This window comes from Lipotes vexillifer, unplaced genomic scaffold (assembly GCF_000442215.2).
Source record: "Lipotes vexillifer unplaced genomic scaffold, Lipotes_vexillifer_v1.1 scaffold209, whole genome shotgun sequence".
In the NCBI taxonomy this organism is placed as follows: Eukaryota; Metazoa; Chordata; class Mammalia; order Artiodactyla; family Lipotidae; genus Lipotes; species Lipotes vexillifer.
In genome coordinates this window covers 75,045-87,132 of record NW_006787556.1, presented here as the reverse complement: position 1 = coordinate 87,132, position 12,088 = coordinate 75,045, and the positions used below count along the sequence as shown (strand labels likewise).

General features: G+C 36.5%; 1 protein-coding gene across 4 annotated transcripts in view; it reads left to right on the top strand.

The window, feature by feature from the left end:
• The window catches only part of ARNT (aryl hydrocarbon receptor nuclear translocator), a 64,781-nt gene that overhangs the window by 49,835 nt on the left and 2,858 nt on the right, over window positions 1-12,088 (top strand). For 3 of the 4 annotated variants that reach the window (XM_007460233.1, XM_007460236.1, XM_007460235.1), the window contains 9 exons: window positions 905-981; window positions 1,639-1,773; window positions 4,541-4,615; window positions 6,786-6,937; window positions 9,790-9,900; window positions 10,065-10,137; window positions 10,291-10,414; window positions 10,606-10,708; window positions 11,090-11,237. In XM_007460233.1, coding sequence (XP_007460295.1) covers window positions 905-981; window positions 1,639-1,773; window positions 4,541-4,615; window positions 6,786-6,937; window positions 9,790-9,900; window positions 10,065-10,137; window positions 10,291-10,414; window positions 10,606-10,708; window positions 11,090-11,237 — 998 coding nt within the window. The remainder of the gene's footprint in view (window positions 1-904; window positions 982-1,638; window positions 1,774-4,540; window positions 4,616-6,785; window positions 6,938-9,789; window positions 9,901-10,064; window positions 10,138-10,290; window positions 10,415-10,605; window positions 10,709-11,089; window positions 11,238-12,088) is intronic. The other variant, XM_007460234.1, reaches the window with a different exon arrangement.

Genomic DNA, 12,088 nt, shown 5'->3' with positions numbered 1-12,088 from the left:
TGGTAAAGGTTAAACTTTGGATTTGGAAAAACCTGGGTTTGATTCTGGCATTGTTATTTATTAGTGGTATAACTTAGGGTAAGTTGCTTGAGTTGTATTGGAAAAAAAGCCCCTCAATTTTCTCATCTATAATTTAGAGATAATATAACCCATATAGAGTTATTGTGAGGATTAGATTTAATGTAAGGAAAGCACTCAGCCTAGTGCCTGGCATATGGTAGGCACCCAATAAATGGTAGTTAAATGTAATTAAGAAAAATTAATTTTAAGTCATAATGAAGTTTGAACTTTTTAGTTTATATACTGTATAAACCATGTATTTGAGATACACATGATCTTTTATACTTCTGTGTAGCTCTCAAAGAAATACTATTTTTCTTGGTAAAAAGAAGAAAAATATGCAAAGAGTAGGGGGAAAATGCATCCTTCTTCCCTTTACACATAAACATTGAAGCACTAGCTTGTCTCTTTTCCAAAGTACATAAATAACTATTGGTGTTTGGTTTAATCTCATTTTTGGTTGTTTGCTTACTTTGAAAGTCACAGGTTAGGCAAGACATCCGTTCTCTGCCTGTCACAGAGTAAATGTCTGTCTTCATATGTATTTGGTTTGGCCAGCATAGTCTTTTAGAATACTTTGAGTGGGACCTGTACTCTGCAGTTTATTATAATTAATGTGAGTATAATATATGAATTAATATATATAAAAGCACTTAAAATAGTACCTGATATATATGGTAAGTTCTTTGGGTTGTTTGCCTTTATTTCTTATCTTTCAGCAGTCTGTATTGTTTCATACCTAGTCTCTTCATACCTACATGTGCTTTAAATTTTACATATCTGACTTTTGAAGGCAATTGAGTTTGAGATACCTGTTAAACCTTTTAACTTCACCTTCCTGAAGGTGTCTCCCTCCCAGATGATGACCCAGAGGCTGGCCAGGGGAGCAAGTTTTGCCTAGTGGCTATTGGCAGACTACAGGCAAGTATGACTTTTCCACATCTATATCACCCATTTTCAGTGGGAGAAAATCTCCTTCAGGATGTTTTCATGTTATTTTTTCTTTTACTCTCTGAATACAAATGAAGAATTCTGAAAAACTCCGAATATTTTGAGGAATATGGTATTCATAGTTAACATTGCTTCTCTTGGATTTAGCAGAAGCTGAAGAGAGTGAGAGAGAGAGATCTTTTCCTCTTTTGTACTTTTAACTTTGCAATTCTGAATTTTCTATTTCCAACTAATTTCTTTTGCTCCTATACAATAGAAGAGAGATCTTTTCATTTTTCATTACATGACTAACAGTAGAGAATTGGAATTATTTTGATTCTCCTTATAAAAACAGATGTTTCTTGGTTACTTAGGAGTATAATTTTCCAATCTGAATAGTGAATACCACCTAGCTAAATGAAAGTAAGTGGGTTTTAGGTTGAATGAATTATTACCTTTCTTTACAAAGTTTGTGAAGAGTACATGTGTAGGAGTGGAGCTAGGCCTCATGCCCTATCTGTAATGATCACTTTTTCCTTTTTGGATGGGTTGTGAAAGTTTAGAAATTCCTAAAATTGGAAACGTGATGGGAAATACATCTGTAAAGAATGGTGTCATTTTATCTCATTTTTATCTCTTTTCTTTCAGGTAACTAGTTCTCCCAACTGTACAGACATGAGTAATGTTTGTCAGCCAACAGAGTTCATCTCTCGACACAATATTGAGGGAATCTTCACTTTTGTGGATCATCGCTGTGTGGCCACCATTGGCTACCAACCACAGGTGAGGAGCTGGAGCTATTACACCACTGATATTTAGGCTTCTGTTTTCCCTTTGCTATGCTGAGATTATTCAATCATATAATTCCAGAGATAGCCAAAACATGTCAGCCCCAACTCAGAAAAAGAGATGATCCTAGTCTGTTGATAGCTAAATATAATTTCAGCTTCCTACCAAGGTTATCATCTGATCTAGAAAAATATGGCTTGTGAAACCAGGCTGGAGCAGCAGGTACAGATAATGTATTACTTTTTTGTTAGTGATATTAATACAGATAATGATGCAAAAGTGCTCATTTTAAGTAGTTATAATGATTTGGCCACCTTTAGATAATTCATAGCATCATCTAGTTGCATAGTAACCCATAAAGTATGCAAATTTAGTACCAGTTATTATGATTTATTTAGATATCTCATTCAGCAGACCAGGTAACTATGTCTGAATTGAGAAACAAGTCATTACATAAACTTTCAAAATTATAACTGCCAGGAGGGACTTCTGTAAAGAGGTTGGTGAAAAAGAGATCTTGAAAAAGGAGAACAAAGTCAGAGAGCATTTACACTACCTGATGCAACACCTGTTGTAAAGCTGTTGTTACCAACACAGTGTGGTGTTGGTGTAGGAATAGTTACATAGATCAGTAGATGAGAATCGAGTCTGTTCTCATATTTATGGTCAACTGATTTTCAACAAAGATGCCAAGACAATTCAAGGGGAAAAGAAGCTTTTCCAATAGATGGTGACGGAACAGTTGTATACTCATAGGCAAAACAAAACAGAAAGAACTTAGACTCTTACCTCACACCATACACAGAAATCAACTCGAAGATATAAAGGTATAAGTGCCAAAGTTATAAAACGTCTAGAAAAAAATAGGATAAAATCTTTGTGATCTTGAGTTAGGCAAAGATTTTTTTTTTGGCCACGTTGTGCAGCTTGCAGGATCTTAATTCCCCCACCAGGGATTGAACCAAGGCCACAGCAGTGAAAGTGCCGAGTCCTAATGACTGAACTGCCAGGGAATTCCCTAGGCAAAGGTTTTTTATATGACCCTAAAAGCATGATTCACAAAAGAAAAAATTTGGTAAGTTGGGTTTCATAAAAGTTAAAATTTGCCCTCTTAAAAGGGTATCATTAAGAAAGTGAAAAAAACAGCCACAAATTGGGAGAAAATATTTCTAAATCATATATCTGAAAAAGGATTTGTATCCATACTAAAGAACTCTCAACTCATTAAGATAACCAGCCAGTAAAAAAGGGGCACAAGGGCTTCCCTGGTGGCGCAGTTGTTAAGAATCTGCCCGCCAATGCAGGGGACACGGGTTCGAGCCCTGGTCTGGGAAGATCCCACATGCTGCGGAGCAACTAAGCCCGTGAGCCACAACTACTGAGCCTGTGCGTCTGGAGCCTGTGCTCCACAACGGGAGAGGCCGAGACAGTGACAGGCCCGCGCACCGTGATGAAGAGTGGCCTCTGCTCGCCGCAACTGGAGAAAGCCCTCGCACAGAAACGAAGACCCAGCACAGCCAAAAATAAATAAATAAATTTATTAAAAAAAAAAATAATCTGCGCGTCTGGAGCCTGTGCTCCACAACGGGAGAGGCCGAGACAGTGACAGGCCCGCGCACCGTGATGAAGAGTGGCCTCTGCTCGCCGCAACTGGAGAAAGCCCTCGCACAGAAACGAAGACCCAGCACAGCCAAAAATAAATAAATAAATTTAAAAAAAAAAAAAAAAAAAAAAAAAAAAAGGGGGGGGCACAAGATTTGAATAGACATTTCACCAGAGAAGCAATATGAATGGCATATAAATAGTTGCTTGTCATTAGAAAAGTAAAGATTAAAGCCACAATGAGATACCACTATATGCCCATTAGAATGGCTATCATCAAAAAGTATTGGCAGGAACATGGAGAAACAGAACCTTCATACATTGTTAGTAGATAAGTAAAATGGTATAACCACTTTGGAAAACCATTTTGGCAGTTTCTTAAAAAGTTAAACATACACTTACCCTACAAATTAGCAATTCCACTCCTAAGTATTTACCCAAGAGAAATGAAAACATATGTTCACACAAAGATTTATACACAGATGTTCATATATGTATTATTCATAATAGCCAAAAAGTGGAATGTCCATTAACTAGTGAATGGATACACACTGTGGTATATCCATGTTAGAATATTTATGAGCAATAGAAGGGATAGTATTGATACATGGAACAACATAGATGAACTTCAAAAATATTGTGTTAAATGAAAGAAGCCAGACACACAAGACTACCTATTGTATGATTCCATTTGTATAGAAAAGGCAAAACTGAAGAAGCAGAAGCAGATCAGTGGTTGGCCAAGGGATTAGGAGCAGGGATTGACTACAAACGGGCAGAAGGGAACTTTTGGGTGCAGTGGACATGTTCTAAAACTGAATTGTGGTAATGGTTGTACAACTGTATAAATTTATTATAGGTCATAAATTAGAATTATAAAATTCATTTAGAATGAGTGAGTTTATCTAAATTATACCTCAAATCTGTAAAAATTTCAGTTAAAATAAATGTACAATATCCTGAAAAAGAAGAATGCTCTAGAGGTCAGTTGTTTAGCAGAATCCATCTTTTTTTGTTTGTCTTTTTTTTCCCCCCCTCCACTCTTATCCGTAATCTTAGGATAAAAGCAAGAGAAATGAAATCCAAGTCCCTTGCTAATGGCCCAGGAAAGTTAGATGATCATAAAAGTGTCAATTTTACTCTTCTTTTTCTCTTTTAGGAACTCTTAGGAAAGAATATTGTAGAATTCTGTCATCCTGAAGACCAGCAGCTTCTAAGAGACAGCTTCCAACAGGTAACTTTTTTTCCTGGTTTGGATTGGAATATTATTTTAATCTAATATCTATTCCTACATTCATTTCACAAATATTTATTGACTGCTGATTAATCGAGTACTGTGGCAAGCCCTGCAATTTTATGTTCTTTAGTACTTAACCTGTATTTTTAAGAAACAGAAAAGGACCAGTACTTTGAAACTGTGGATAATGTTCAAGGTATTTTTGTTTGGCTTTGGGTACTCAGTGTCTTATATCCAAGGGGCTGTCTTTAAAGTATTTAAAATATTCTACACTTCACTGAACAGTGGATAGTAGTTGAAAAATTCATTTCACAGTTCTTTTTATAGATGAGTGAAAGTTAGCTCTTAATTGTAAGCAAACTCTTAATTTCAGGCCCTAGATCCTGAAAACATCTGGCGAATTTAATTTCAGGACAGGCTTGGCTTTAGATAGTAGCTCTTACTTTATATTAGACTGGTTAGTTTTCCTCTTTAAGCCTCAATAGTGTTTTTACTGATATGATGGATATATAAGATAAAGCATTTAAAGCACAAAGGCCAACTTCTAGAGGAAATCAGACAATAGCAGTAAAAAGTCTCTCTGTCTCTCTAATTCCTCAGCATCACCTGTTCCATCCACTCACATTCCATGTATGGGTAGTCTTTTTTTTTTTTTTTGTAGTGTAGTCTTAGAAAAGCTATTCTGACTTCTGTTGAAACCATTCAAAGCTAAGGACGTGGACTTCTGGCAGTGCGAGAAGATGTTGTACAGTATATTTTAAATCCATGAAATTCATAATTCTGACGCTTTGGGCCACAGAGTATCACTTTATCATTTCTAGAAAAATGTTTATTCCAAAGCAATGGGCCATATATACACTCTGTAATCTCATGGTTTTTATTCTGACATCAGTTGCTGCTATGATACTAGAGTACAGAAGCAAAGGTACTTTTTAATGTGCAGACTAGTTGCTGCTTACTAGTTGCTGATATCTAGATTTTGATGTTTCTTATGTCTAGATGGATTTGTATTGTTTTTTGCTTTTCAATACATAAATTTACTTGCTATTTCTAATGATTGTTTTTCTCTTTTTTTTTTCTTCCCATTTTGGTTCTTGTCATGCTTTGTTTCACATTTGATTTTTTAAAGTTTTATTTATGTATTTTAAATGTGCCATTTTATTACTGCTAAGTGAAGTATGTCCCGTTTTCTGTTATAATTATTTCTCAGTCAGATTGTAATGTCAGCAGTTACTGCCACACTCTTGTCAACTTAAACACAAATGTTATCACTTAACTTTTTCTTAAAAAGCAATTTAAAGTGCAGGTATTTTGAATTACTGGGCTTACACTTGATTGGCATGGATATGTACAGTAATAATCAGGTTTCAAATCCAGTACTTAGTTTGTATACAAATGTAATGGTGTTCATTGTGCATATATTATACAGTGAGCACATGTATTAAAGACTACTTATTATTGTTTAAATGTAGATGTTCATATCTCATTTCTTTTTTATAATGTTAAATAAATGTTGTTCTTAAAAAAAGAAAAAAACACATAGCCTAGTGCTTGACATATAGTAAGTACCAAATAAATGTTAACTGCTAATATTATTTTTTTACTGTTAAAGAGGGGGTTCAAAAGATTATTTTCTGTTCTTTGAGATTAGAAACTAAAATGATCTAAAATTGCCTTCTTTTAAAAAATAAAAGCAAAACAAAACTAAAGCCAACTTAGTTTTATTTATAGAAACCTTCATGGGTGCTATGAAAACAAATTCTCAGGCTTGGCAGAAAAAGCTAGCATTGAGGGGCAACATATAAGCTATGTTCAGTGTCATTAAACTTATAAACTCCTAGTAAATTTGCTAGATCAGTGTATCTTTAAGGGACTTTCTAAAGGAAGTGGAGAAAGGTAGTCTTTTCTCTCCTGGAATAATTGTTACTCCTGTTTGATATTGACAAGAGTGGTTAGATAGTTTGGGACTCGGAGAAGAAACATGATAAATATACCTTCTTATTGTTTAGTCACTTATTTTTACTCCCCAAAACAACAAAATGTTGTTTTGTTAGTAACATTGCAAGAGACTGTTACTTCAAGGACAGTGACACAAGGATCTTAAGGTTGTAAATGTCTAAAGAAAATTTTTTGTGGGTTTCAACTGATAGCATGAAAACTTTTTCAGGTGGTGAAGTTAAAAGGCCAGGTGCTATCTGTCATGTTCCGGTTTCGGTCTAAGAACCGAGAATGGCTCTGGATGAGAACCAGCTCTTTTACTTTCCAGAACCCTTACTCAGATGAAATTGAGTACATCATCTGTACCAACACCAATGTGAAGTATGTACCATAAAGACCTTTTCCAATGTTGGGATTTCTCACGGGCCAAGTCTGTTTAGTCTTATCAGGTTACCTCCTCTTCTACTTTTCTAGTAGTAAACACCATTATTTCTTCATCTTCCAACTTCTTAGAATTTGGGGTAGTTCATCCAGGTAGAGTAAAATTTTTTTTAATTTAATTTTTTACTAGAGTATAGTTGATTTATACAGGTAGAGTAAAATTTTAACAAACAGTAGCTTAGAGACTAGATTCTGAAATGTGAAGGGTTTGGTCAGTTGACCTTTGAACAACATGAGTTTGAACTGTGTGGGTCCACTTATATGCAGATTGTTTTCAGTAGTAAATGCTACAGTACTACGTGAGCTACATATATGGAGGGCCGACTATAAGTTATACTCAGATTTTCGACTGCTCAGAGCGTCGGTTCCCCTAACCCCCGTGTTGTTCAAGGGTCAACTGTATTTCAACTTTATGTTTCAACCCTTTTTAGAAAGGATTTTGTTTTTGTTTTGTTTTGTTTTGTTTTTGTGGTACGTGGGCCTCTCACTGTTGTGGCCTCTCCCGTTGCGGAGCACAGGCTCCGGATGCACAGGCTCAGCGGCCATGGCTCACGGGCCCAGCAGCTCTGTGGCCATGTGGGATCTTCCCGGACCGGGGCACGAACCGCGTCCCCTGCATTGGCAGGCGGACTCTCAACCACTGCGCCACCAGGAAAGCCCAGGATTTTGGTTTTTATACACCAGTTTATTACTCTAGTCTGACAGGAATTTTTTCTAGAGCAGGTATCTGCAAACTTTCTGTAAAAGACCAGATACTAAATATTTTAGCATTGTGAGGCGTACAGTCTCTATTGCAGCTTCTCAATTCTGCTGTTACAGCACGAAAACAGTTCTAGACAAATGAAATGAATAAAGATGGCTGTGTTCCAGTAAACTTTTATTTACAAAAACAGGCAACGGACTGGATTTGGCCCACCGACCATAGTTTGCTTTAGAGCATAGCTATATTCACTCTTTTGTTAGCTTCTGTTTCTCTGTTCCTTGATTCTTTTCTCTTTGAACTTTCTCAGCTTTGTAAGAAACAATTTTATTAAAGTAGATTTCATATACCATACAGTTTACTCATTTAAAGTGTACAGTTTCTTAAGTATGTCAGAGGGTTGTGCAAGTATTACCACACACACAAAAAAACTATTACCTCCAAAGAAATCCTGTACTAATTAACAGTCATCCTCCCCAAGCCGTATGTAACAACTATTCTATTCTGTGTCTCTATAAATTTGCCTGTTCTTATAAATGGAAACATATAATATATGGTTCTTTTGTGACTGGCCTCTTTCACTTAGTATAATATTTTAAGGATCATCCATGTTGTAGCATGTATCTGTACTTCATTTCTTTATATTGCCAAATAATATTGCTTTGTATTGGTATACCACATTTTGTTTATCCATTCATCAGTCGATGGATATTGAGTTGTTTACACTTTCTGGCTACTAAGACTGCTGCTATGAACATTTGTGTACTAGTTTTTGTGTGGATGTTTTTATTCTCTTTGGTATATATCTAGGAGTAGAATTGCTGGGTCACATGGTGACTCTTATGTTTAATCTTTTGAGGAACTCCCAAAATGTTTTCCAAAGCTGCTGTACCATTTTACATTCTCATCAGCAATGTATGAGGGTTCCAGCTTCTCCATATTCTTGCTGTCTTTTTTTATTGTACCCATCCTAGTGGGTGTCGGTTGTCAAGGTACTTCTTTTCCATTTAATCTTTCTGTGTAGAATTGGCCTTAAACCCACGTGTGAAGATCTGATTATGAATAATTAGCAAGTGTGAATAATATCGGTGACAACATTGAGTCTCTGTCCTCCAATTCAACTTTTAGGGCTTGTAAAGTTTAGTTCTTTGCTAATTAATTTTAGTATAACAGAGTGGATTCAGTTAGAAATTTTCATTAACTTAGGACTCAGGTCATTGTAGTTTTTTGGGTTTTTGATTTTGTATCTTTATATTACAGAACAACAACTGTTTTGTGTTTCTGTTTTGCTTAAATTTTGAAATGTTTAAGTCTTTTTAAGAAGTTGTTTCTGGAAATAATGGCTTTCCCCATTTTTGTATACTACAATTTTTCCCACTACAGTAAGTTTTAGTTGATTCTTAATATTTTATTTTGTAATAAATACTCTTTGTAGAAAATGCAGAAAGTATTGAAAATAGTAAAGAGAAGGAAAAAAATTCTCACTATCCAGAAATAGTCTTTGTTAATGTTTCATTGTGTACTTTCAGTTTTTTATTTATGCTTTTTTATTTTTTTTTTATTTATTTTTTTTTGCGGTATGCGGGCCTCTCACTGTTGTGGCCTCTCCCATTGCGGAGCACAGGCTCCGGAAGCGCAGGCCCAGCGGCCATGGCTCACAGGCCCAGCCGCTCCGCGGCATGTGGGATCTTCCTGGACCGGGGAGCGAACCCATGTCCCCTGCATCGGCAGGCGGACTCTCAACCACTGCGCCACCAGGGAAGCCCTATTTATGCTTTTTTAAAAACACAATATATGGCTATACAACATATACATACACACATCCACAACGACTAGGTATTGAATACCTGGAAAGAGTTAGAGCCCAAACAGGATGAACTCTTGTTCCATAGGACATAGTTTCTATTTGTACCATGTTTTCTGTAGTGTGAATTATTTGCTGAATCTGAAGTTACAGGTTATCGTAGGATTGGACTTGAAAGGGGAATTTATCAGTGATTACCCCATGTACAGGTGAATCTATAAAGTCTTATATACAAACAGATTCAGATACTTTTTTTTTCTTTGTTCTCTCTACTCTTCATTTTCCTAGGAACTCTAGCCAGGAACCACGGCCTACACTGCCCAACACAATCCAGAGGCCACAGCTAGGTCCCACAGCTAATTTATCCCTGGAGATGGGCTCAGGGCAGCTGGCATCCAGGTGAGAAATGGTCGAAGAATCATTTATTGAGCAGTGACTAGCCTGGGGTTGTGGCTGTATACAGTCCCACTTTTTTGTTTATTTGTTTGTTTTAAGCCCTTTCCCCAGATTCTTTTTAAAAATCTCTTTTTCCGTTTCTCTCTTTACTTGCCTTTAACATATAGGCAGCAGCAACAGCAAACAGAATTGGATGTGGTACCAGGAAGAGATGGACTAGCCAGCTACAATCATTCCCAGGTTAGTGTGTCTTCTTTGAAGGATGGTGAGCATTTCCTTAAGAAGTATCCCTGAGAACCAGTTAGAGTATATGTGTATCTTTACATGAATTTTATGGTTATTGAGTTGTCATGTTAAACCTTCTTGGTTATTTTTATCATTGTATTTCCACAGGTTTCTGTTCAGCCTGTGACAACCACAGGGCCAGAACACAGCAAGCCCCTCGAGAAGTCAGAGGGTCTATTTGCCCAAGATAGAGATCCAAGATTTTCAGAAATCTACTCCAACATCAATACAGGTATGTTTCTTCCTTATTCTCATTTTAAATTCTCATTTTCATCACTTATTGATGGGCCTACAATTGCCCAATCAGTAGTCTCCCAGTATATTTCCATTTAATCCTAATACTTCATGAGTAAATAGGAACTTGCTGAACTAATATACTACAGCCCCTTGACTGGCCCTCCCCCAACTCCTTTTGGTCCACAGATCAGAGTAAAGGCATCTCCTCCAGCACTGTCCCTGCCACCCAACAGTTATTCTCCCAGGGCAACACATTCCCTCCTACCTCCCGGCCGGCAGAGAATTTCAGGTGAGCCCCATATGTGTGTGCTACTTTACATGGCAACTGAGGGATTCAGTTACTGAATCCAAGTTTTATTCTTCCCTAACTTTCTCTGGTTATTTCAGACAAAGCAGTGGAACTTGTAGGCCTAGGATGAGACAAGCGTGTCTTTCTTCCTCCTTTTTCTTTGCACCTGTCCTGTTGCCATGTTCTAGGTTCCATCTCTGTGTGTCCTGATCAGTGTATGACTGTCAGTCTTTCTTGTCTTTTTCAAATTCTGTTATCAAGTTTTCCTTAACCCCAGGGAGTCAAGGGAATCTAGGTATAGCACTAGATTGTCCTGTGATTCCTAGATTCTGTGATAAATGCACCTTTTTAATCCTTACCTCACTATTTGTTCACTCCTAGAAATAGTGGTCTGGCCCCTCCTGTAACCATTGTCCAGCCATCAGCTTCTGCAGGGCAGATGTTGGCCCAGATTTCTCGCCACTCCAATCCTACCCAGGGAGCAGCCCCAGCTTGGACCCCTAGTACCCGCCCAGGCTTCTCTGCCCAGGTAAACCTTCTCATCTGTCTGTCCCTTGTGTATTTTTTGTTTGCTTGGTTAGGCTTTTCTACATATGTAAAATTATTGCTGTCTGTCTTAGACATCTTCTTTCCACCCCTCCATCCCCTTCCTTCCAATTTTTATCTTTCTTGGGAGCAGCTAGATAATTAAAAACCATAGATAATACAAACATCTCAGAGTCCATGGTTTTCACATTCACCTTAAAACAAAAATTGCTCACAAACATCTTGAACAGGTTTCAGTTTCAGATTTGTTTTGGAGTAAATTCTGAGAAGTTTCCACTTTGGTTAGGGCTACAAAATACAGGGACAAAGGAGAAAGTTAATCACTAATTTATACACAGTGATATCTATTTACCAAAATAAAACAATATTGTGTTGAAAAATCCTCATATAGTATATATGTGTATATATAAAATATATGTTAAGGCTAAAGCTAATGTCCTGTCATATGTTGATATATACTTATATTGCATAAGTAATATCTTAAATAAAAAAGCCAAAACCAGAAGTAAGCTCCAGAATTGTTATATGCAGTATGACCTCATTGTATAAAAAATGCATAGGAAGATAAAAACTGGAAGAAGTTATCCAAAAATGTTAACCATGGGTCTTTGGTGGTAGAATTATGAATGATTATTTCCTTTTTATTTTCCTTCCTTTTGAAAATATCCCACAGTGCATATCCATTACTATTGTAGTGAGAAAAATGTTTAGTTCCAAAAAAGAAAAATCATTAGGAGCAAATAAATGTGGTACAGACTAAATAAAATGATACAAAGTGTTTTTTCTCTATATATAATGCTATACTATTATTAATACCTCTAGTTTTTTTTTTTT